This window comes from Pterocles gutturalis, unplaced genomic scaffold, assembly GCF_000699245.1.
Source record: "Pterocles gutturalis isolate BGI_N339 unplaced genomic scaffold, ASM69924v1 scaffold7005, whole genome shotgun sequence".
NCBI classification, from domain to species: domain Eukaryota; kingdom Metazoa; phylum Chordata; class Aves; order Pterocliformes; family Pteroclidae; genus Pterocles; species Pterocles gutturalis.
The window spans coordinates 35,427-61,716 of record NW_010140680.1 but is presented as its reverse complement, the minus strand read 5'-3'; the positions used below and the strand labels follow the sequence as shown (position 1 = coordinate 61,716).

The 26,290-nt window shown below is 42.8% G+C and overlaps 2 protein-coding genes across 2 annotated transcripts in view; one reads left to right on the top strand and one right to left on the bottom strand.

Annotated features, from left to right (window-relative positions):
* Positions 1–26,290, bottom strand: part of DOCK7 (dedicator of cytokinesis 7) — a 95,207-nt gene that overhangs the window by 37,649 nt on the left and 31,268 nt on the right. The window contains exons 13-22 of the mRNA XM_010083766.1: positions 24,267–24,360; positions 22,597–22,759; positions 5,389–5,506; positions 4,382–4,452; positions 4,098–4,236; positions 3,799–3,900; positions 3,437–3,523; positions 2,456–2,687; positions 997–1,161; positions 1–95 (exon numbers count right to left, since the gene is read on the bottom strand). The exon at positions 1–95 is cut by the window's left edge and continues 102 nt beyond it. Of these exons, the coding sequence (XP_010082068.1) occupies positions 1–95; positions 997–1,161; positions 2,456–2,687; positions 3,437–3,523; positions 3,799–3,900; positions 4,098–4,236; positions 4,382–4,452; positions 5,389–5,506; positions 22,597–22,759; positions 24,267–24,360 (1,266 nt within the window). The remainder of the gene's footprint in view (positions 96–996; positions 1,162–2,455; positions 2,688–3,436; positions 3,524–3,798; positions 3,901–4,097; positions 4,237–4,381; positions 4,453–5,388; positions 5,507–22,596; positions 22,760–24,266; positions 24,361–26,290) is intronic.
* ANGPTL3 (angiopoietin-like 3) lies at positions 12,108–20,520 on the top strand. Its single transcript, XM_010083764.1, has 7 exons — positions 12,108–12,648; positions 13,491–13,601; positions 14,444–14,561; positions 15,332–15,445; positions 16,507–16,602; positions 18,628–18,900; positions 20,268–20,520. The coding sequence occupies exons 1-7, from the start codon at positions 12,151–12,153 to the stop codon at positions 20,447–20,449; spliced, it is 1,392 nt and encodes a 463-aa protein (XP_010082066.1). The 5' UTR covers positions 12,108–12,150; the 3' UTR covers positions 20,450–20,520.

The window sequence follows — 26,290 nt, the reverse complement described above, 5'->3', positions numbered from 1 at the left end:
GAGGCTCCGGGAGCGGTTTAGGTTAAGGCTTGCCGGTCGGACAGCAGATCGAGCCATGGTGGCATAATGCACTGATCCCCCCAAGCCGCCGGGACCTGCGGGGTGTATGGGAGAACATCCCGTTAGCCCACCGATCGCAGCCCCGACCCCATGGTGCTCTGCACCAGCCTGATGCAGCAAACCCTCTGTATGGTGAGTAGGTCTCATTAAATCTTCCTGTGCCTTCCCCCGCCCGGTTCTCCCAGGAGGCAGCAGGGAGCCAGGGATGGGATGACAAAGCTGTTTTATCCCCTGCTCTGCGGGAAGCTCCCTGTGGATTTCGGCAGCCAGTGTGAGGTATGTCTCTAGCTAAAGGGATACTTTCCAGACCTCAGTCTTGAAAACCACTGAAGAACTGGGCACAGTTTTAAGCACACAACCTTTCCCATCCCTCTCAGAGGTTTTCTGCTCCATGCAAGAGGCAAGAGCTGTGCACACCAGTCCTTCCAAAGCCCAGTTTTCTGTGGCTGACGTTCACAACGACTCCTCCCCCATGCATATATATCCCTTGTTCTCAGCAGGGATGGAATTAATTTGTTTCCCTCCCCTACCCAGACATGTGTTTTCAAGTATTTCACGCTCGTTTGCCAGGGTTTCAACTTTTGCTGCAACTGGATAAAAGTACAAAAGTAAACATGAGGGGCCAAGAGCGTACCACATCTGCCTAAACTGCTACGGAAAACAAAACAAAAAAACCAGCATCGTGCCATAATTTAGCCGCATGGTTTTTCAGCAGTGACACTGTTATTTAAGATCATCAACTAGTTAAATCTCTGACATGGCTAACTGCAATTAAACTGCTGTTGTAAATGGCTACACTGGAGCATAGAGAGAGTTAATGCCAGGGCTTGGCAGGGAACCAGCCAGGCAGTGGGAGCTCAGGAGCACCTGCCAGCACGCGATTTCTGCTGGCTCCTAACAAACTGTGACTTGAAATGAAATGAAAAGCAGAGCTACCTGGGGATGGCGAGTTGGGATAGGTATTGGGGAGGCGAAAAACATAATAAATATAGGAAGCAAGAAGGCTGTTTCTGCCATGCTGGTCCTGGTTTCCATCCAAGTTCTTGTGAAGTCTGTTTATGATCGATGCCATCGCTTCAAAGGATGCTTGGCCCAGGTTAACTGAAAGTAAGAAGTGAGGAGTTTGGTTTAGACTGCAGCAGCACTCATGAGCAAATCCCAAATGTGCATTTCGCCCACCTTCTAAAGGATAAACGGTGGAGCTTGTTAAGAGTACAGCAAGCATTTCTCATGAAACGCTGAACCTGGAATTTGAGCTGGGTCTAATGAACAGCTTGACAGGAAGACAGGTGTTGCAGTGATAAGCTTCCACTTCTATTAATAACAAATTTAATGAATTTAGGCCTGATTTCTGGAATCAGCCCAATTTTGGTCATCATCTGCAACAGTAATAAGATCAAGTCCTTGTTTAATTGATGGATAATATCCTTTGGATACTTATCATACTTTTCTCAGGTAATTATTTCCTCCATTTAAGCCTTAGCCAAAATATAAGCTGTATCAAAAAAAACAATTGCATGTTGTTTTGGAAAAAAATCTGTTCTAAAAATGAGCACAGAAATCTACACACAGACTGAGGTAGATATTCTAAACAAATTAGGGATGAAGCAGACAGCAGCTGGGGACTGTAAATCTTGTTTTTTTAAAAACTAGATACTAATTCTCAGTGCTCCATACAAACTAAACCAACACAGACCACTTAAAGAAAGAGCTTTAAAATATATAACAAAAATGCAAGCAAAATTCTTCCCCAGCAAGATAACCTTTCTAAAACTAATGACTGCTATTTTAAATACAGTCTTAGGTATCTATATTCCATCATGTCCAAACTCAAGTTTCCTACAAAAAATCCCAACTGCTATTTTAAATACTAAGGATCTAATCCTGACTTGCACTTGAGATTTTTTTGTATTGCCAGAGCACAGCCCATAACAGGGAGCAAAAGGAGGGATTATTCATGCTGACAGTATCAGATCCACAACAGTGAGAGGAACACGGAGCATCTGTATTTTCTTATCTTACCCACTTCAAGACTTTCCAAGGTGACTAGTAAGGTTGAAATTCTTACTTTCTAAATATCAGTATGGAGAAGCCTTAATAGGCTCCAGTGCGAAGAAAATGCTGACCCTCCCACCCACGAAAGTCAGGCCCCTTTCTGGTGCCTCAGACACCGAATTACTAGTCATTCTTGAAAACCTTTCCATTAAATATTGCTCCTGTGTATATCACCACTGATCTGGATCCCAGCATGTTTTATTTTGAAGACACATGGTATATTAGTGGCACTAAAACAAAGCATAAAAATTGACTTTTTTTTATTTCTACATAAATATGATAAAATTGGAAGTGTCAAACTTTCAGCGATGTAATTCTCTATAAAACTTAAATAGAATACCTATTTGGCCTGCAATGACAGGAGGTCTTACTACCAGAAGAATCAGTTTGTCAAGCAGGAGATGAAGAAATCGCACTACCGGCTCCAGTTGAGAGGAATTTAAAGCTGAAATGCTGCTCTTCAGTTCATTTTCCAAGTTGTTTTCCATAATTCTCATGTCTCCTATTCGCACAGGGAACATGTGCTCATCCAGAGCATGGACAAGTGCAAAGAACTTGTCAAGATAAGGGTCCTACACACAAGCAAAAAAAACAATAATCAGCAAGAAGCTCCAAAATTAACTCCACTTTCTATGGATCTGTACCTCATGGATGGATTCTCTTCTATCCGACCATTTAATCTCACAAAATTAGCAGAAACTCAACATCTTTGAGAGCTCTGCCCATATGTCTAATTCAACTGAAATCAGCCAACGTTCAGAAGTTGTGAGGGCAAAACTCGAGGACCCACAGACTGCGTATTCTTAGAAAAACAGACAAAAATGCACTAAAATCATGTTACTATTTACAGCACAAATAAAATACACAAAAAAACATCAAAATGACATACTGGGGATTAACAGAACAAAAGCTGGAATTATCAGCCAAATTATTGTCATCTTTCTTTTCATATCAAAGAAAGAGAGATGAAGAATACATGGAGAAACAAAAGAGGCGGAGGGAAAGGAAAATCAAGAAAACATCGTATGACTGTGTATTAGACCTGTTGTACTAAACACAACAGTCTGAGGTCTGAAAACACTGTTGGCCATTCACCCCCTGTGAATAAAGGCCAAGCTGCTCAGATTTTTAAGCAGAACTTCTCAAATATACTCACAGCAGAATGTGGAATAACAGCTTTCCTGGCTCAGAACTGAAAATGAGATTGTAATTTCACTACAAGTAATTATTATACTCTTTCACAGTATCAACTTTGACAGTGTTTCAGCTGTCAAAAGACTATCAAACTCTTCTTATTACAGTGACTGCTCTTAACATTTACCTGAGTGTGGAGGGATGACACAGCAACAACCTCGACATTGAAAACCCCTTTGTGGTTATCCACCCACTTCATCCCAGGGAGCGGAACCTGCAGGAAACAGAAAGATGAGCGAGGATGCGACAGAAAGCAGAGCTACGGCACTTTTAATTACAATTTCCATTTCTTTTCATTTTGTTGTCAGATCCCACACACATGCCCACACACAATCACACCCATTTGTCTAAACTTAACAGTATTTAAGAAATAAATAACCTAAGAGTTAAAAATACACATACACACACAGACATATACGTACACATATATTCCCTCACTTTTTAACAGAAACATTCTCCTGCTTATTTTCAGCACAAAGAACAACTCACCTCTGGGGAAAGCACTGAATAAGCCTGCGGTGGTTTTTCCAACGAAACGGGGAGGCAGAACTGACCAGTCTTTAACCGTCCATTTTGAAGCATTGGTATCCACTTTAAGGAGAAGGAATTAACAAAAGGAAAATATAAAAACACACATTTCTTAAAGTCTTCTTGAACTTTGCAGGCTTGACTGTCAAATTCTCAAATTCTGTAATTGCAGATGAGTTGACAGTGATGCTAAACAAACTGCAAACATGCACCATGAATATATCCTGTGCTGAAAAACTTAAAGACTGAAAGACACTCACCGTGTATCCAACAGGAGTTTCCAGGGGAGTGTTTTGTTTTTGCTGGCAACTGACGTGGTAGAAAGTAAAAAGCAGGTGGTGGTGATCGGTTAAAGTGGCTGGAAGCTTAATCTTGATTTCCTCATGAAAATCAGGCGACCTGTGCAGAGAGCAGACCCTCAGCTGAGCCATCGATACAGTGTGGTTTACGAGCTTACGCTCCAGACACTGGTAGAGCTTCCTTTGGGTGGAACCATACTATCCAAATGGGGCCATGCGCCTTCACGAGCCATCATGCATTTTACCTGTTGTGATATACCACAGCTGTGTACGCTTCTTTGGAAAATTCAGGACAGCTAGACTTGCCAAAGATAACCTGCAAAAAAGAAAAAAAAAATCACAGAAATCCCCTTGTAAAACTGTGCCAAGGATTTGTTCCATGAGCCTGCAGACATTTACAGCTCCGTTCAGGAGTCTGTGCCGCTGTGTAGAGTTACACCTGCTTGGTACACGTCCCTTCAGTTATACGCAATGCTTTACTCAGTCATGGAAGAGTTCACAGGTTTAACAATCCCAGTTAGACATGCACACAGATATGGATGGCTGAAGAACTGATGAACATAACCACTCCTATGCAAAGGCAATGAAAGACCTTCCCTCCTAGTCCTCATCTGCAGAATGGCAAAAATCAGGAAGATCATGAATTCCGAAGAAATCAGGGAAAGGAGAAGAGAAGAGAAGAGAAGAGAAGAGAAGAGAAGAGAAGAGAAGAGAAGAGAAGAGAAGAGAAGAAGAGAAGAGAGAAGACAAAGAGAGAAGGAACATCAGGAGAATCAAGCTAACAGAACTCAGATAAGGCAAACTAAGGAAAACTGAGAAAATTATTGAGTAAATAAGAACGACTACCCTCTACAGGGATGGTCATCACAGTATCTCAAGTCTCTCTATGAGACAGGGCAGTTTCATACAGGCTGTACAAGAACAGCCTTGGGAGAAGGCACCTCACCCCTAGATCTTCACCAGGTGCTGATCACTTCTGAACACAAGTATAACTATCACCTTTAATTTTTCTAGCACGGAAGCAAAGATGCAATTCCAAACACAGGGTGTCCACTGCAAACACCTCAGGTTAGAACACTAGCTACTACACTGTCACTTTGCAAACTCTACACAAATGCACCCTTTATTCTGAAATATGATAATTACGTATTCCCCTGCACTCGTTATTCTGAACTCTGTTTCAGTGAGGTTTTCTTAACACAGGGATTTTACGACTGCAGCATTCACACTGAGCACAAAGCACCTCCCTCACCGGCATAGCATTGCTGGGGTCCTCTCCATACATGAACTGGACTTTCACTGTGATATTCCTGGCAGATCCCTGGCGGTTGGCGAAGTTAAGGCTCTGGGGATAGACATAAAGAAGATTCCTGCAAGAGACAAAGGCATCAAGTGTGAGAACGGGAGGGTTCACACCTCTATTAATGCTGTTATTTAAACCTCTGCAGAGAGTCAAAGTGAAGGGTTTGATATTTTCCATTAGCCAGATGGTCTTCTCTTCAACGTAACCGCACGTCCCTACAAGCTATTCGATAACGACTCCTTATTTCAGACACCAAAAGTCACAATTTTTTAAACTGCCATCATACTTTGAAACAGTTCCTGTTTATAAGGGTGCTTGAAAAATAAATCTAAAAATTTACCAGTGATTCTACAATCTAAGAAGTTCAAGTGGAAAGAAAACATATGAATAGAAAAGCACTGAGAAGTGTTTATTTGCTCAACACAGAGTGGCTGGTTCCTGTTACAGACCCTTCTTGTTGGGAACTGCCTTTTCTTTCTTTCTTTTTTTAAAAATCTCCTTACATCATGATGACTTCAGGTTACACCTCTCCTCTGAAAATGGATTAAACTAAAAGGATATCTGTAGCTTCAGCAGATACACCATCTTCGCAATGGCTCGGACGGAACAATGTCTCCAGTTCCACGCCTGAACACCACACCTTGGGAAGGATGGGCATCAACTAAAACTCACATCTGGGAGCAAGAATAGTCAGGAGCTCTGGAAAGCAGCGGGAATGGCCATTCCCTTAGTTTCGAGGGAACAGCTGGGGCCACAGGTAACGACCATGCCCCCAGATACCTAAAGATTGCAAAGACCAAAGTACTGCAGTGACCAGCAATGCGACAGGACGTGAAACTGCAGCACAGGAGATTTAGGGTAAATACAAGGGAAAATGTTCTGATGGCAAGGCTAGTTAACCAGAACAAATCACCTGGGGAGGGTGTGAAATCTCCATTTTCCAGTAGTTTTTGAGGACAAGCGAGGAAGCAGGCACCTGCCCAAATGGGTTTATAGACAACCCCAACCCTCACTGGGGGTGCACATTTTGGAGGCCCCTTCCAGGTCCATTCCTCCAAGTCTATGATTACTTTAACCACAACAGTGACGAGATGCAAAATTCTGCAATATTCTGCATCCTCTTAACCCTGCTGAGCCCCTGCCAACAAAGTGCAGGTTGGATTCACAAACTGTTAACAAAGCTGTCCACTGCAAGCCCCCGCCTGCCCTATGAGCAAATAATTTATACCAGAGACAGTCCCTTGCATGTCCCTATAAAGACAAAAAAGACACCAGCCTGGACCATACCACTCAACATAATTATTCAAAGGAAAGATACCTTCTTGTGTCCCCAGACAAGAAAAGCATATGAATTATTATACATTTTTTAAAATCCAGCCTGGAAATACCCTCTCCATCACGCAGCCCTGCCCACCAGACCACCATCGTTCCCCCTCGGACACCCTGGCTCCTTCAGCTCCATCAAGAGGGACCAAGAGGGATGCTCACCATTCAGCATCCCGACGGTTAGCTGAGCAGTTCATGTTCCTGCCCTTCATCCCCTATGGATAAAAGACTGGCATGGTGCATTCTACCCAAAATTCTGTAACAAGCCCTGGCTTGTAAGGCAGGAGGTAGAAGAGATAGAAGGTTCACCTCTGTTGCCCTCCGGGAACTATTTAGTGAATCTGAACACAATTTGTAAGTAGTTTCCAACTGTTCCTCGTCCCAGAGAGACAAGAGACAGCAGATGGGCACAGAAAAGTGCAGTGATGAGCACAGCAGGACATTTTAGTGCAATAAAGCAGCTGCTACAGAGTGCTGGCAACAGTAGATTAAAAACAAAAAGATCCTTTTTGGGACTGTCAGGGGAGCAGTGATTTGGTTGCTCAAGGAGGGTACCTGGTGCCTTTCTAGATGCCATGAGTATCCAAAACACCTGCCTGGGGCGAGCAGCGGGTCACTCTCCTGCAGGACCAGATGGAGACAGGGAGTGCTGCCTTAGGATGTCTGAAATCACAGTAGAGGTCAACATACGAAGAAATGTTTTCCTGTGAGGGGGGTGAGGCAGTGGCCCAGGGTGCCCAGAGAAGCTGTGGATGCCCCATCCCTGGAGGGGTTCAAGGCCAGGCTGGATGAGGCTTTGGGCAACCTGGGCTGGTGGGAGGTGTCCCTGCCCGTGGCAGGGGGTGGGACTGGATGGGCTTTAAGGTCCCTTCCCACCCAAACCATCTGATGATTCTGTGATTCTACAATTTTGGCACATGAACCTGTACAGACACGGGCTAATGCTGCTCCTAAGGAATTTCTAGGAGCCTCTGAAGAAAAAGATGCCTCCTCCAGGTCAGTACCTGTAGAGAGCTGTCCAGCTGTATCGCTCCAGAAGGCGACACAGGGCAGCATGATGAAGCCAGGCCCTTTTTCACCCCTCCAGGCAGAGGAATATGCTCAGCTGGCACATGGGAATTTCTTCCCTTTCAAGTCCTTCATGGTGAATTAAGTTTTTGAATCCATCCCCATTGGTCACTTTGCCTAATCAACGCTCTCTCAGTATTTCAGAGGAGGTCTGTGCCGTTTTTGTGACTCTACTAAATTACTTTGTTCTGGCACGAATACATTTGCTCCTTGATGTTCTTTTTAAAATGAGAATGGATATGAAAATTTACTCTAAAATATACATTGCTCATAAAACTTTTATTAAGTATTATTAGCGCTTAAGGGAAGGATTTAGTGTATTTGTGAAGCCAGGCTACAGGATCTCTATATTACAAGCAGACTTACGCTTGGGACTGATTTATGCTGAGTAGCAGAGAGGAGCCTAAAGCAAGCTTGCAGCTCTCCTGGCCTGCTGGGAGCAAAGGAGACATTTCACCAGTTAGACACCACTCTAGAAAGAGGGTGCTGGAGACCTACAAGCAGACACTACAGCTGATGTTACACGTCAGGCAGAGCTCCAGCTGCATTCGTAACAAGCAGCACTGGAGGACACGTCCAGGTTGTTCCCCCCTCTGTTGCCTTCCAAGCCCCTGTCATGCGAAAGGCTCAGAGCAGAGTTATCCTGCATTTCGTCAGGAAGAAGCTCATGTTGCTGGGGGGAGTTCAGATGTACAGATCCCACTGCAAGACGAGGGAGAGGGGGATGCTTGCTCCTGCTCAGGCAGCTTCTCTCCAGAGGGTTTCCTATCACTGGCATCATCCTTTTGTTGAGAATTTACATATAGAGAGGGGAAGAATATTCCCCCACCCACACTTCAGAATGTGACCTCAAATGAAAAATCCTATTTTACCTTACCCTATATAGGTAAAAGCTGCAGATCTTCCTCTCTGCCATAAGCACAGTTACAGGAGCCATGAAGAGAGACTCATGGCTCAAAAACCAAGAGAAAAATTATAAATACCGTGAAAGAACCGATGTCGCTGTCTAACAGCCACCCTGGGAGGCTGACCTCTCAGTTTCTCCTCTGTTACCTTCTTTTCTTTGATTCATTCCATCTCAAGTTCTCATTTTATCATTTGTGTGCACAAGTACCTGGGCTCAGTAGACTTGGTAGGACACCAGAGGCGCAGCCACTCTCCTCTCAAAACAGTGAAACAAGACTTGGCTGCGAAGTGGTGGTGGAAGCTGCCTCGATGCACGCGGGAGACGACACGTATCGAAGCTGCTGGGCTTTTAAAGGCAGAGCAGGTGGCAGAGCACTGAACGTCGCCTTCAAAAATCACGAGAGGAGAGCCCCAGCCCTGTATTATACACCAACAGTGGGAAGCAAGAGGAGAGAGCAACTTTCTGGTGGGCCAGACATCGCGGAGAGGTCTCATATCAGGGTGTTTAATTCTCTATAAAAGGGATAAAGGCAGGAGAAGGGACTGATCATGAAAACAAGGCAACACCAACAACCATGCCGGGCACACGCTGATAAAACAAAAGGACCGTTAGTCCTTACACTTCCAGGTAACAGCTACTTCTTGATGATACTATTCACAGATTTCTATCAAGACAAGCTCCAGCCAGAAGCTCTAACCCCAAGGACTTGTGTCTGGAGCTTTTATTAAAATGCGACACACAATGTATGCGAAGCTGATCCTGCTATCTCAAACAGATCTCAAAAGTACTTTCACCTCCATAAAATGAACGGCTAAAGTGCAAAGGCTTCCCAAGACATGGAAATAATGGCACCAGGCATTCCTCTAAATATTTATATAATGTGACTGGAGACGTTTTGCAAAATCCTTCACAAAGGTATTAAAACATCAAGAGCTGATGCTACCTCTTCGAGGGAATGTCTAACTCTTATGAAAATCTCCCTTTCCAGTAAAACCCAGAGACCTTTTTCTTTGCTTTATTCTTACTACAAAAATCATGTAAAGCCCATTCAATAACGGTCACTCAGGTGCACGGAAGATCTTCAGGAACATGTTTGTTATATCCATCTTTCCTTGACCGGGCTAACAGCTCTCAGAGGCAGGATTCCCCCTTAGGGTTTTTCTACAGCCCCTGAATCTCACGGTTTAATCATACCAGAAGGTTCCCTCCCCTCTGCTTTCCTGTGTCCTGCTTTTTTTATGGACTCTGTGACTAGCGTGACATCTTTTTTGGGGGGCAATGGGTTAGGAAAAAATCAAAACTCTTTAAAACAAAACTGAGAGAGACTTCTTGTAAGAAACAGCTGAAACAACAGAAAATGACTCATCTGAAGCCCTGTAAAACCAAAGCTACTCAAGTACTTTGAAGTGGACTGCACTTTTAATTTTTCAACCAGTTCTTCAAGTTTTGCAGCCCAAAATCTCTGTGTCAGATGCCAGAGGCTGGACTTTGTTCCCCGTTACAGAGCAGTGTCAGGTCCAGATAAAAGCCATACCTAAACTTCATCTACACAAGTGAAACTCCAACGAGATTCCCTACAGAAAACACAAATCCTTCAAAAGCACACGCACATCTTACTTTTTTTAAACATTGGAAGTGCTGAGTAGGGTTATCGGGTATGATGGATCTTGATCTACCCTTCACAGTAAAAACTATCAAACCTTAGAGAGTTAAAGCGTTAAGAACCCTAACAACTTCCCACAAAGGTACAAGTGCTGTGAAGTGCCATCCAGATCCTGCACATGATTTTGATATTTTTTTTTTTTTTTGCACTCATTTGACCAGCTCTTCACACATTGCCACTGATATTACCAAATGAGAAAATGACTCAGTGCAAACCCTCCAGGCTGGTCACTGTCCCATGACTAAGCCCAGCTGTTCTAACACCTTTTAGAAGAGGTGTTTAATAGGCTTAGGTAAACACTGATTCCATGACTTTCTTTAGAAACTCATCTGAAAAACCTGCAGATTTCAACAGGGCACGATAGCCTTCCACCACACAGCTTCTCATAGACTAGAACCTCATGGACATCCCTTGTGAAAGAATACCAACTTTTAGAAACTCATCTGAAAAACCTGCAGATTTCAATAGGGCACGATAGCCTTCCACCACACAGCTTCTCAAGACTAGAACCTCACGGACATCCCTTGTGAAAGCAACCAACTTTGTGAAAGCTCCAGCTCTGGAATAAAGCCTGGAGATCTAAAAGACTTTCACGCTATTTAACGATGGGTAGGGAGGTTACCTGCACATCATCAACCCTTCATCACACAGGAAGTTCAATGTATGACATAACAAATTCATTTTTTAAATAATTTTTCTATTGATACTTCATATCATACATGCATATGTACATCAACAACAACAACAAAAAGTCCAAGGGAAGAATTACTAAATACAAAAGAATCCAGTAAGAACCTAAAACCCCTCCAAAGAACAGACTATATTATGCACAGACTGATTTCCTGGATTGCTGCGAGTGATTCCAGAAAGAAAAATACCTTTCATTCATACCACAGTGCTACTTGAAAAACATCCATGCTTCCACGCAGAGACCCACTGCAGAACAGGACATTTATTTCAGAGTACTTGGAGACTTGCTTTATGTCATGTGCATCTTAAACAGTAAGGAGAGCGGTAAGGTGACAAATGCAAGTGAGGTATTATTTATCTCACCCACCTCTGGAAAGCAGCTCTTAAAAAATAAGTTCTATATGGTGTAAATTACTGCACAAACCTTAACATAGTAGAATCACATCCAGGCAATCTCTGGACCTAATTCCTTCCTTCTCACTTCATCTGAACCAGATGACAAGTAAATCCACTGCAGCACAATGAGTTACATCAGAAAATGGCACAGGATGAGAATGAAGTCGTGTGAATCATCTGGGAATATTTTGCCCATCCATAGCTTACCAAGGAGCTGCACAACCTGAAATGCAGCGTCCAGTGCTTTTAAGTACAGCAAACCCTTTCGCACTCCTGAGGCAATAAAAGGAATCATACAACACAAACAACAAGCAATTTAAGCTCTTATCAAGGTTATGACCCAAAATTAATCTATTAGAAAGCAATTTGTGAAAAACACTGTCTCATCAATAACGTTTTATAACAGAAGGTCTGGCAGACGGAAAAGTTCAGAACCAGTTTAACCAGCAACATGCCCGTCTCTCGGCTTTATCTTCCCAGATACCAACCTGCACTCGAGAGGGGTTACAGGCGCTCAAACACACACAGTTTAATGATCAACTCCTGGCTCTGCCTCTTCTAAACAGGAGTATAAATAGGTCCAATTCCTCAACCCTGCAAAAACTGTTAGTAGGAAAAGTCTCTGCATCCTGAACAACCAAGAGTATCAGGAGCAGAAAATATGAAAATCATTCTAGTCTTTCTATTCATGGCGCCACTTGTTCTTTCAGCGAGAGCTGAGAAGAGCCATTCCTCCCTGGATTCTGCTGCGTCTCCCGAGACAAAATCAAGATTTGCCATGTTAGATGATGTACGCATCTTAGCCAACGGACTCCTCCAGCTGGGGCACGGCCTTAAAGACTTTGTCCATAAGACGAAGGGGCAGATGAATGACATCTTTGAAAAACTTTACATTTTTGATCAGTCCTTTTATGAGCTCTCAGTGCAAACCAGTGAAATCAAAGAAGAAGAAGAACAGCTCAGACAAACGACAGCCAGACTGCAAATCAACAATGAAGAGATCAAGAATCTCTCCCAGGAGATGAATTTGAAGATTGAAGACCTCATACAAAACAAAATCCAGCTACAAGAGCAAGTGTGGGGACTGGAAGACAAAGTCACTAAACTGGCCATTACCCAGCCTTCAACGCAAGAGACAGAAGAAATTTCTTCACTCAAAGTAAGTAGACTCGTGAAAGCCCCTGACACACAAAGCCAAAGTAAATTGTGATGCTATTATTAGTAGTTATGCAATAGAAACTCACGTTTTCCTTTCATCTTCACTGTAGTACTGCTGTGTATTTGCAGAAATAAATCACTGTGATAATCTTACAACAATCAACGTCTTAATCTGACATATGGTTTATTTTGCAGTCAAATTCCCCAGCGAAACCAGCAAAAAAGTTGTGAAATTATGAGGCTTTTCACATTTTCCAGTATTTTTTGGCAAATCAGTGTTAAGAAATTCTGTAATAATAATGATAAAAAAATTTGCCATTGAGAAAGTGCTGTGACTCCCAAGCCCGTAGGTCTGTATCTCATCAGCTCATTACGAATCAGTGCTCTAGGAACTGCCTGCTCAGTAGAAAACCAGGAAGTTTAAATCTTTAAAGAAGGATGTCTACAGTACCTATATGACCTCCAGGACCAAAGAACCTTGCAAGTGTTAATAGACTTAACATCAACGCAAGTATTTAGGAGAGCATAAGGTTTCTGATGGAGAAGGGAGTACTGACTGCATTTTGCAGAAGCTAAACAACTTGGGTGAGGAAGGGCTGGATATTTGTTTCAAAGCAGAAAGATTAACCCAGACATCCCAAAACCCAAGTTAATGCTCCAAATGCTGGGAATCATTCCCTTTTTTGACTGGTAGCATGCATTTAGTTTGAATCAAGGGCCAACTTCACAGAATGCAATTGTTTGGGATGTGGAACGGAAAACAACAGGAAAATAACATCCACAAAAGGTTGTGAAGCTCTTCTGCTGCTCCTAACCACAACCCCCCTCCCTCCCTGTCCCCAGGCTTTCGTGGAGCAGCAGGACAACCACATCAAGCAACTTCTCAAAACCGTAGAGGACCAGCACGTGCAACTTGACAGACAGCACAGCCAAATCATGGAGCTGGAGGACAAGGTACAAGAACTGTCCCTGCTTCTCTTTCTGGAATTTGTCATCTCTTCTAACGCTGAAGGAGCCAATGGCCCAACCATTCATTGGGTCAGCCATCCCTCTTGTTCTCAGCTTTCTGCTGTAGAGAAGGGTACAAGCAATTCTGGCTGCAAACAGGGACCTTTTTGAGTGAGAGACTGCTGTGCTGCCGGGCAGGGGCTATGGCCAGGGCACACCGTGACCGTGAAGAACACGGCTTTGAGCTCCTGCCTATCAATACCAGGCTGCTGTGTTTTCTGACTGATCATTTTCTTTTTTTTTTCCTCTTATTATCGATCATATTATTGTTCTTCCATTGGTCTTCTGAGGATCATTACTTTCTATCTCTCTCTTCTTTTCCAACATTCAGTCCAACAGAGAGCCAAGCTCTGCAGTTCAGCACATGGCACCGTAACGCGGGGTATAAGTGACATGCTCGTATTTAATTGATTCCTAAGGGGAGGCTATAGAAGGAAAATGCATTTCAGCCTAAGGACCTGTGGGTTCTGCACTCTTTAGATGTTGGTGTTATTTGTCTAAGTGATGTCACCTGAGGAAATAAGTTAATCTGTTTGCTCATTAAGGTGCACCTGGTAGGAACGTGTCATTTACTCGTCTCATGCACCCTACCTTATTTGAGCAGGGGCACAGCAACTGGAATCCACCAGTGTGGTTCTCAAGTTATTTTTATGCCGTAAATTGGGGATTCTGAAGAATTACATTCACAAGAAATATTATTCTCTGCATGACATTGTTCAGCTTGATACATGAATCTCATCAATTCAGAGCCAGGGGAAATTAACAGTCTGTAATTACGGTTCTTTCAGCTAAACCACATAGAGCTGCAGGAGCTCGCCGAGAGCTCCTTCCCAGGGGAGCAGACAGAACCAGAGGCCATCTCCTTCCCTGTGCGCAACGCCACGGCTGTGACATACAGATCTGATGGTGAGACCTGACCCGTTAGACATGACTACACAACCCATTGCCTTCGCAGTGTTCTCCGTTAAAGATTTGTGTTGGTTTTTAATAGTTAAAGACTAAAAGCAAAAGACTCTCAGATTTTACACAGCACTGTGGGAAGGAGCAAGGTTTCGTGCTTTAGAAAAAATGTCACCATCTCCTTAGCCCCACCATACATGTACTTGTCTCTGGGGTGATACACAGGAATAACGTCCAATAGTACAGTAATCCTGTCCTCAGCCTCCAGCCTCCATTCACCCATCCACCCCTTGTAAACACGTGCTGGGACCATCCTTCTACTGACATTTCTGGCGCTGCCGATGCCTGCCTTGGAGAGCATGAACAGAGAACTGATTTGCTTCATGCTGGCCAACTGTAAGATTTAGAAGAGCTTTCTTTGAGGGACATTTGTGAACTGCAGCATTGGGAATGGTGCTTATTGGGAACTTTACAAGAGGTCGGAAAGTCCATTTGTCAGATCCTAGTCTTACAAACTTTCAAAAATGATCTAAACTGAAGCTTCACCTAACTTAACAAATACAGTCACTCCAACACACACACAACCTGGCAGCTGTACAACCAAGCCCAAAGCAGTTTGTCCATTTCATGACATTTATTGTAAACTAAAATTACCAAAAAGATTGTTCTAGGTTTGTTTTGGCTCTATCTCATATACAAATTCAGGTTACAAAGCTGGATTAACACTTACCACATCCCAACCAGGATTTGTAACTCTCTGCTGTTCGCTTTCCCAGGTCCCGCTCCTGACTGCACTGCTCTTTATAACAGCGGCAGACGGTCCAGTGGTGTTTACACTATCAAGCCCAATGGCTCAGAAGCTTTTGATGTCTACTGCGAAATGAAATTTGGTAAGACAGCTGGGCTAGCAACAGTCCAGTTTTCATAGAAGTAGTTTCCTATAAGGCAAAAAACTGTGTCTCATCCCAAAGTACACAAAAACTTATTGTGGTTTATGTATCCTCTTGACTTCTCTTCTTGGCCTGTCTGTGCTCTGAACTCAGGTTTCCCATACCCTGAAGTCTCCCTAACACTGCTCTCATTCCTTACTCACCGCTTGTTTTACCAAGGAAACGATTTTCAATCATGTAACATATATTAAGGATACAAAAAAAACCAAGCTCCTTTGGCTACAATTAGAATAATAATTATAAATGCCACTATACTGCAACCATGAATAACTCTTCCAAATGAAAGCAAATAGTCAATAGCTTAGTAAAATTTTGTTTCACTAACAAGGGTTATTCCTTGAGACTTAGATACACTGAACTAACCCAAACGAGTGAGTCCTGGAGACAGGATTCCTGTGTCACGTTTGGGTGAGTCAGCAGCTCTAGGTCCAGAATTGTCACGGACCAGAACGCACAGCACCAACCCAGGCTCTGTCTTTGTAAGACACCCGTTTGTCTGCTCCTTTTGCTGTTCCCCAGAGATGACAGGTTGTTTGGCCGGTTGGCTGTTCCCTGTGGTTTTCACCCTGCGGTGCTGCCCTGTGCGCATCCTGCCCGGCTTCCCCGTGCGGTCCCTCTGTCACAGCCCCCCAGGAGCCTGGGGACACGCTGCTGCAATTGTGGCAGGCCAGTGTGATCTGTTCGGATGTGTCAACAGAGCAGCACGGTGCTGCCCTGTGCAAAGAAGCTCTTTTGCTTGCATTTGCTGAAACTGGTGAAACAAGGGTGTCGTGACCTGGGCAGGAGAAAGACCCCACTGCAGCCCGAGCGCGGACACAACCTCCAGCACTTCCTACCTTCTGCGGAGTCGCGTTCCCAGCAGTCAAGGACTATCAGTGGAGGGAGTCTGACAATCTGATCAAATGTCTGCAACATTTCATCTCTCTTTTTTAGTGTTTTCTCAATATTTCGTTTAAACCCTTAAGCCAGGCTTGTGACTGATTTCCCTTTGGCATTCGCAGGCAGCGCCTGGACTGTCATACAGAACAGAGTGGATGGGTCACTGGATTTCAACCAAACCTGGGATGCCTATGAAAACGGTTTTGGTGACCTCAATGGTAAAAATGCCTTTTTTTGGTGTCTTTTCTTGCTATCAGTTGATTTGAGAATCTGAGTCTTCTTAATTCAAATCTGAACAGCTCACCTGATTAGTGGAACACCGGAAAGTGCTTACCAGAAAATGTAACTCAGTACAATTCTCAAAGACACACCTTCAAATGTGTGCTAAGAAACTGTTGCTGAATCAAGGCCAGAATGCTTTAAATGCGATTTTAATTATCAACATTTTACTATTCATAAAAGCACGTCCCAAAGCCCTTAAAGTAAATGCAAAACCTCATCAAGTTGCTGTGACTGCTTTCTCTCAGACTTTCTGCAGTGATATTTCCCCTAAAACCTCCACACCAATGTTTCCAGCCAAAGGAGATCCCGAGACTGTGTGCCCCCCTGCACACACACCGGCGGCTTCCCTGCGCCGGGGCCAAACCCTCCACCGCTGGATAGGGCGAGGGAACACCCACGTCACCCTGTTAATCATCAACACCAAAGAATCTGGGGCCAAACCCTCCACCGCTGGATAGGGTGAGGGAACACCCACGTTCCCCTGTTAATCATCAACACCAAAGAATTTGTAGCACCAAGTGCTGCCCAACAAGATTTTCCTTATTTTTCTTGTACAATAACACAACTCTAATTTTGTTCAGAAAATATTTTGACCTTCTAGGAACAGCTCAAATGAAAACCTCACCAGTGTGGGCAGCAATACTGACTTACTTCCACCTCCAACAAGATTTTCCTTATTTTTCTTGTACAAGGACACGACTCTAATTTAGTTTAGAAAATATTTTGACTTTCTAGGCGCAGCTCAAATGAAAACCTCACCAGTGTGTGCAGCAATACTGACTTACTTCCACCTCGCCTACAACAAAGAGCTGCTCTGTCTCAACCTGTCCCACGTTTTGGGACAGTAGCTCACAACTGAGGTAGACTTTTACCAGTACAGTTTGTTTGATCATATTCAATGCTATAGTTGCCCTTGGCAACATATACTACGCCCATATACAACAGGAGGCCACATCTTTTCAGCGTCAGAAAGATTTTGCAGAGGATCTCATCACTCTCTCAGCTATGTCCTACCCAGTTCAGTGCTGCAGATTCTCAGGAGATAACATGTGACAGGCTGCTGCTCCTCACCTGTAAATTGTGGGAGCATTTCACCCAACCATCTTGTTTTCTATGGCTTTAAATGCCACCTGCATGTATGGCTCTCGCATTCAGCTGCATTATTTCCACATGCAGCAATTACCTACTGTGCACTGACACCAGCGGCGCTGATAATAAGCTACTTGATGAACATAATTTACGAAACAATTAAACTAATTATCGAGAATTCTAGCAAAAGAAAAATGCCCAGGTTAAATTCACTTTGTACGCAAGGGTATCGAAACCCCAGTTTAGTTCTGCAGCTCCTTCCTTCGAAAATACAACTGCAATTAGGTTTTATGTATGTCATTTGCTTCATTTGTCACACACTTCCAATTACGCGTGTTTTAAATGTCTTGAGCTCCTTCTCAGAGTTTCACAAGAGGTGGGAAAGTTAAGAGAGAAGCTCCAGTTCATTTCTAACTCTTGCTTTTATTGATCACCAGTGTGCAATTAAGAAGAGCTAAACAAAAAGAATGGAGCAGGAGACCTCTGAAAAGATCAACAGTCCCCAAGACTCATACTATTGATTTAATTAAAGCAATTAATAAATCCTTTTAAATTCTATATTTTCACATGTACTACCCACAGGTTATCTGTAACAATGAATTCAATACAGTGTGAGCGAGATGGGGCTTTAGGGAAAGTTTATCCCATAACCCCTTCCCCACTAACTCTCTGCCCAGCGACGTCTGTCCCCTAATCCTCTCCTCTGACATCTCTCCATCCTGACACCGCTCAGCTTATTTGAACACCTATGTTCAAATACTGGTATTTTAAATGTGAATGAGATTTCAGATGGGTTAGAGATCTGAAAAACACGGTAAGTGTGTTCGTGCCTGGTTCCATACTAACAGCATCCATTTACTACAACTTTGCAGAGGAATTCTGGCTGGGTCTGAACAAGACCTATTCCATCACTAAACAAGGAGACTACATCTTGCGGATCGAGCTGCAGGACTGGAAAGATAACAAACGTTACATCGAGTACGCGTTCAGCCTGGGAGGCCCGGGAACAGACTACACCCTCCAGCTTTCACGGTTCTCCGGGAGCATCCCCAACGCCCTGCCCGAGCAGACAGAACTGCGCTTTTCAACTGCAGACCACGGCGTGGACACAACACACAACTCCAACTGCCCAGAAAACTACCTAGGTATCAGTATGCTGGGTACACCAACACGGGAGTGTCTTTGTTACCTGAAGGATGGCTGCATGCTTTAGGGGGTAGTTACTGATACGAGCCTGGCGTTAGACACAGAAAAAGGAGGGTAGCAGCATCTTTCTGCTTGCAGGAAAGGGCAGAAGGTGTTTTTTGCTGGCAGATAGCAGGGTCCTGCAACAACGAGGCACCACTTTTCTGTTTTATAGACAGGTAAAACTAAAGCACGGTCAGGCTATGCAAACAACCCATGTCAGGAACAGCACTAGCAGCACAGGCTGAAACAAAACCCCAGGGTGAGATTCTGAGCTATGAAGCAAAGGGCAGTTCTTCCTCTGATGCCTGCTCCGGTGAGGCAGCCCTAGGTCGGATTGTTTAATCCCTACTTTGAAAAAAAAAAAACAAACCAAAAGACAAACCGACTTTTAACTCCATTTTGACTACAAACCAAAAATTAAGACTGATGCAAGTTTCCATTCAAAGGGAGATTTTAGCTGTTTGCCAAGCACACAGGCTGCAGTCACTCTCGACAGAGCAAGAGAGATGTGAGCCTGAAGACATATTTCTCCTTAAAAGATAATTTGGTTAAAAGAGTCCTAATTCTTTGATTTTATGAAGCTTTTATGTTTTGCTGGTTTATAGCAAAAAGCAAACAATTGAAAAAGCAATTAATGATTAAACCACAAGATAGAGAATTGCCCCCCGGACACCTGCTTCATGCAACAAACATTTCCTACGTCATTCCAGGCTTAAAAACTGATAACGTCTGAAACAATGCTGAGAGTGTTCCTCAGCTCTAGTGACCACACAGCAGATGGCCAATGACTTCCAAAGAGCTAAACTTTCATTTCTAGCACAGTCCTCTGCCAGCAGAACTGGGCTCACAATTCCAGCTCATGGATAAGGACCCAGCCCATAAAAAAGGGAATTTGGTTAGTAAAGGCTCTTCAGCCTCCTGTAGATGCTGAGATTTAACTTTTCGTACCCGAGAAAAATATCAGCAAATCAGAAAGTCAGTTGTAGAGGGTCACAGGAAACATGAATGTGTGGGGCTAGCTTCATAGGTGTCCCGATTCCGCAGCAGCATTTGTGTGTGCGGTTTCCTAGGCACCGCTACTTTTACGTGAAGCAGATAATAACGGGGAACACAAATTCTTTCCACTGGCCCTCAAGCTGCAAGTGTAAGCGGGTATACACACCAGCACCGTTTCATCTGAGTGTCCTGGGTAACTGTCAGTTTTGCTGGAACTGGTCTAAAGAAGATTTATGTTGCGAACGGGAGCTTTCTGCTCAGAAACTGAGCACAATAAGTCAGGGCACCTCTGACAGTAATTGATGTTACAACATTTTTCCTTCCTTAGGAGGCTGGTGGCACAGCGAATGCGAGGAAACCAATCTGAACGGGAAATACGTCGTGCCAAGGTCAAAAGGAAGACTAGACAGGAGAAAAGGCTTATACTGGAAGCCCAAGAAAGGAAGATACTACTTGCTTAAGTCAACCAAAATAATGATACACCCAACAGATCTAAAAAGTTTTGACTGAATGCTCAACCCGATGCATTTTAATTCAGAACATACACACTGAGCATTATCACATCAAAGAAGTTCGTGTTATGTTTAATAACAGATGCATGTCTAAATCCAGACACTGTACGGTGTATTCTCCAATACATAAACCTGAGGCACTTGCGATGCTCTTACAGTACGTTTGGTGAGTATTCTCATTCCCTCTAGCCCCAGTGCCAATGTGCTGTAACTTATGGGGAGCTTTTACCTCCCCAGGATGAAACTCTGATCCCTAGGAATCAGCTGCCTATGTGTGTAGTAGATAACACCGCTTGGAGGAACGGGTTTCCAGGCTGTTACATTCGTTTCTGGGTTGACTAGCAGGGAACACAAGAAGTGTTTCAGTAAACAAAGGGTTGGCAAAATGCTACGGAAGACATTTAGGTCTTGATCTATAGGGGAAAAAAAGAAATCTTGTCTCGTAAAGTAACTACTTTGATGTTTGGTTCATGGCACTGTTGGGAATGTTTCTATGAGCAAATGAAAGATGGGCAGCTTCCCGTGTTAGGGTTCTGTGTGTTTTCAGCAGCGTAGCTCAGGCCAACCCTTGCTGACGCACCGTGCTCACGCAGCTATAGATGTGCACACACACATCCAGTAAGCCACAGCTCAGACCTCATCTTTTACATACCGCATTGAAGAATAACATAAGAACTCCGCTTTCTTACTGAGATTTAAGAGCTAAGCTTCAAAGCTCACTGACATAAGTAAGAGATCTTTTCTTCTCATTTGAAATGGATTCAGAGCCATCCCTTTGCGACCTTTTAGCACACCTAAGAAATCAAAGACCAAGCAAGCACATGACAAAACACCTTTCAAACAGCGAACAGATGCCCGTGGGAGGCAACTCCAATGGAGTGGGTGGTCCCAACCAACAAACCCCACAGGCACAGCCTATGTGACAGTGTTGGTGCTGCTCCTGAGAACGCTTTCATGTTTGTTTAACTTCAGCTGCAGAATTCTACAAGGTAGAAGGACTATTGCCATGCTTGTGGATGGCCGGCCATGGAAGTGTTGGCTGACACAGACCCAGTTCTGCAGTGACACTGAGTCATATTGACTTGTATATCTTACCTCACCCTTGTACAGTACAGATGGTTTTTTATTTGCAACCATACAGAAAATTATTTTAAATTGTAATTTGTCAGAGTGAAACAACTGTGAACAGAATGTGCTAATTACAGAAAAACCGCAAAAAATACTTGTACTCCTCATGGACTTTATTACAAAGATACCACAGAGTGCTGCTTATTTGTACTGGTGTATTGTAATGTTTAATCACCTGTCCAACCTCTAAAAATAAATAAATAAATAAAATAATAAATAAATAAAATCTACAAACAAATAAAACTTTTGAAAATATATGAGATACGGAACTTGATTAAACTCTTTCTTGTAAGCTTTGGTTTATAAAAATCTGGTCTGTCTTTGTCTAACTTTTACAAGAGTAACGGAGTTGGTAAGTTGGTGAAATGAGTCAACTGAAGAAGACAATTCCACTGAGATGTATAATGTCTTCAAAGATACTGTGAAAAAGCTTTAAACGAATAGTGGTACATAATGAAATTTGCTCCTAGCCTGGGCTTAGTTATCAAAAGGTTATTTTTGATACTTTGATACTTTCGAAAAAATTCTTATGTTCCAGATCTTCAGAAGATTTTTTTCAAGCACTGTAAACAAAGCAATTGCTTTTAAATTGAAATGAAAACGTGAAGGAAGGGATTACACGTTTTCTTCATTTTTATCCCTCACTTTAAAGAAAAAAAGTAAGTCACTGAAAGTGTCAGAAAGTAATAAAAACAGTAAGAGAATGATGACTTTAGCACCCAGATAAATTAAAAAACCTACATAAAACCGAAAAGAATTCAACAAAATTTCACAGTGAATTTTGGGAAATGGAGAAACCTCTCTCCTGCTCCTGTTCACAGCCTAGTTTTATGCCAATATGTTTGTCCCTTCACATCTGTGTACTTTCTGCTGTGTCAGTCTGGACCCTTTTTGTGCCTCTGGCACAGCAGATCTACCGATACAGCAAGTTTTGCAACGAACCAGGTGATAAGGTAGGAATTTCTAAATTTGCCGGTCTCTGGCCCTGAAATGTGAAACGTATTTCAAAACTCTAACCTGTATGTGGTATTTGGAACGTAGACATCCCTGGCAGGAAACTCCAGGATTTCTCTTGTAGGTCTAACTCTGCTGTCTGGGTAAAGTTTGACTTGCAGCAACTCTGGAGTTAGACAGTAATGGGGATTCTCTGGAGCCGGAGAGATGTCTATCTTTAATTGAGCTGTAGGAAGAAAATTATTAATTCTGTAATTAATATAAAAATATACATAGAAGTTAATTTAAATCAAAAAGCATATTCATCATTTGATTCTTCGTTAATATCCTATATATTAATTTCATAAATAAACAATTTATAAATTACAGCCAATGTGTATTTGTTAAAAATAAATAACAGTGAATCAAACTGATATCTAAACTGATGTAGGGCAACTGGGTACCAGATAATAAGAAAAGATGTATCTGAACAAGTCCCAGATGCTGTTCTCACAGGCAAGCTGAGGCAATCCAGTCTGGATAATGCTACTGTGAGGCCAAACCACTGTTAAAAACAACACTCAAAGTCTCATCAGGAATCTTGCCTACCAAACTGGAACGATACATCAGGAGTTGCTGAAAGCTAATCTGCACCGAGATTACTGAATATTTTCTGTAACAAGTCAGCTGACAGCACTGACAGCACACTTACAGCTGATGGATGGCACCGGGGCTGGAATGATTGTAAAAATTTGGAAGAGAGGAGAGTTGGAGAAATGGCATCACATGAATGAGGTGAAACACAATAAAGAGCAAAGGACTTGCTTCAAGAAGGAGAAGCCAAACATAAAAACCTTAAAAAAAAATAATCGCCATGGATCAATTCTGTAGAAAAGGGCTGGGTGACAGCAGTGACATGATGCCAATGCTCAGTTCCACTGGAGACAAATTCCTCTGCTTTGCGTGAGGGCTGCGGAGCAGCACACCCAGTTTAAAGCACCGTGCTCGGACAGATGAAAGAAACTTTATCAGAGAGTAACAAAAACACAAGCAATTTTAAAATCACAACCTTTGAGGAAGGGCTGAAAAAAGACAGAGATCGGTTAGGTGACAAAACGGAGGCGAATAAGAGCGAACTAATAACAGTATTCAAGCAACTTGAAAGGTTGTGATACCTGCCCCGAGGGCACGACAGACCATAATCAGATTAATTTGCAGCGAGATAACTTTGCAAAGTTTTCTCAATACCTAGCCTCACTCCAAGGACAGCTGAATGCTGGGAGAGATGATCTAGGGAAGCGGCAGGATTGCTGTCACTGGAGATTTTTAAGAACAGGTTAAGTAAATATTGTCAGAAATAGCGCAGGTCAGGGACCAGGGATATTTCACTGCTGGTGTGCCAGCTCTTTTATTTCCCTTTCTCAAACAGAGGTGGAGTCTGCTCCTGTTAACCAAGTGGGAGCCAGGAGAGATCTCCTCTCAGCTAGGAAGTGGTATTTGACTCAGGAAAACAGAGGTTCCTCAGCCCCTGCTGGGTTTAGGACTTTGGGGTTTGCATCCTGTTCTCAGAGATGCTACTCCGTGCGACAGGAGCTGCAAGGGGACACGTGCTGGTGAAAAACCTGCCAAAATGCCACCTTCGGTGCTCGTGGTCTGGGTTTTTTCATCTGCTCGCTTGTAAGAAGCGGGTGGCAATTGGGAAGGACTAACCAAATACCGTAACACATGTGAGACAAAAAGACCCCCTTCGGTACCTGTGATCGGTCTCAATCTCCGTAACACTGATGACGGCCGTCTCATGTCAGCAAGGAACTTGTACAAATCTTCATCGCTCAGGCGATCACCCTCCTGGTGGATGTTGGGAAGAAAACGGTTATCTACAGAGCCCTTCAGGATTGCGAGAGAATGAATAAACCATCCAATACCGCAGTCTCTTTCCTCCGATATCAAAATGTCCCTTCCCAGAACAAGGTGTTACGATTAACATGCTAAATTACAGTTCACTTCTCCATCCTTTTTCCTTCCTTTTTTTCCTTACTAATCATCATGACAGCTGCAGGAACTTCTCGTTGAAAACCTTTTCTCTCCCCACCAATATTATCTTTTTCAAAACTGAGAATGGCTGTTAAAAGATTTCCCCAAAATATTCAATTTTTAGCAAGTATAATAGTTTGAAGAAGTATCCATCATTCAAGGAGTGATCCTCATTCCTTCGTCTCTGCCTTTTCTTTGGAAGGACTCTAAAAAAGTCTGACTTTTCAGGAGAAGTGTTAAGAAACGGGGGGAAGTGGAAGGAGTCTGTTGTCAGTCTTCCTTTGTGCCACATTCCAGTAGTTCAGAATTTCATTAGTTTTGGAAATGTTATAGAAAATGTGACTCTGCCACCCTCTAACTATGCAAAAGCTGAAGGTATCTGATAATAAGGGTAATACATCACAACATGAAAAAAGAAGCAAATGGAAGGAGAAAAACACTGGGTAGTACTCAATTAATTGGACTCAATGGAAGAAAAAGAAGGGAAGATAAAAGATACAGAAAAATTAGGAACTTAAAATCTGAAATCAATTTTAAAGGACAAATTAATAAAACAAGTTGTTTCAAAGTTGTCAAGTGAAAACAACTTTGACAAAGTAAAAAAATACATGTTTTTGTAAATCATTACTTAATGACCAGCTTTGAACTATCGTATATTACAAAGAAGGCTGCAGAAGACGGTCAGTGGAATGGCTGCATAAGCCACATTTTGGGTGAATATGTTACAGAACTGGATTTTATTAACACCCTGAGTAAAGGCGTTTCAAAGTTGTCAAGTGAAAACAACTTTGACAAAGTAAAAAAATACATGTTTTTGTAAATCATTACTTAATGACCAGCTTTGAACTATCGTATATTACAAAGAAGGCTGCAGAAGACGGTCAGTGGAATGGCTGCATAAGCCACATTTTGGGTGAATATGTTACAGAACTGGATTTTATTAACACCCTGAGTAAAGGCAGCTTCCTGTCGTATATTACAAAGAAGGCTGCAGAAGACAGTCAGTGGAATGGCTGCATAAGCAATGCTGTAATACTTTTTTTTTTTTTTCCTTACTTTCTACATTTTGGGTGAATATGTTACAGAACCGGAATTTATTAACACCCTGAGTAAAGGGAGCTTCCTGCGCTGCTCTGTGTCACTGAGTCCCCGCAGACACCATTTCCAGAGCCCAATTTCAGTCGTACGGAGTTTCATGAAAGCACAGAGCACCAGAGGCATGAGTCACCCCCCACTTACATGGTTTGCACCAGTATAACTCCATGCCCTTGATGACATTTCTCCTTATTTACTCTACTGTAATTAAGAGCAGACTTTGGATGGCTACCCACAGTGAAAGTGGCACGCAACCAAAACAATCAGAAAAAAAAAAAAAAAAGAACTGAACCAGCTTGCAATATAGAGAAGCTAAATCTTTGTATTCCCAATAATCAGGAAATCAGTCCAAAAATTAAATTCCTTTTTATACACAAAGGTGACATTCAAATAACAATTTCCCTGAACCAGATGTGGCATTAAGCAAACCTTAGCAAAAAGTAATGAACTGAAACAATTTTCTAAGCTTAACTAAAAATTTTATTCCATTTAATCATGTTTTCTACTGCTCCTCAGGAAAATCCCAAGCTCTGGCTAAGAAGAGCTGCCACTCAGCAAAGCAGCATCAGAAATGAAATGCTTTGTATCCTCAGGCACCCCTGGATGTGTCCAGAGAACCGATGCCAACCTCAAATCACATTGGAGAACC

Bases quoted from the DNA above. Each gene is read 5' to 3' on its own strand.
- ANGPTL3 (XM_010083764.1), top strand. From the start codon at position 12,151: ATGAAAATCATTCTAGTCTTTCTATTCATGGCGCCACTTGTTCTTTCA. The intron at 16,603-18,627 runs GTAAAAATGCCT...ACAACTTTGCAG, and splicing joins CGGTTTTGGTGACCTCAATG to AGGAATTCTGGCTGGGTCTG. The intron at 18,901-20,267 runs GTATCAGTATGC...TTCCTTCCTTAG, and splicing joins CTGCCCAGAAAACTACCTAG to GAGGCTGGTGGCACAGCGAA.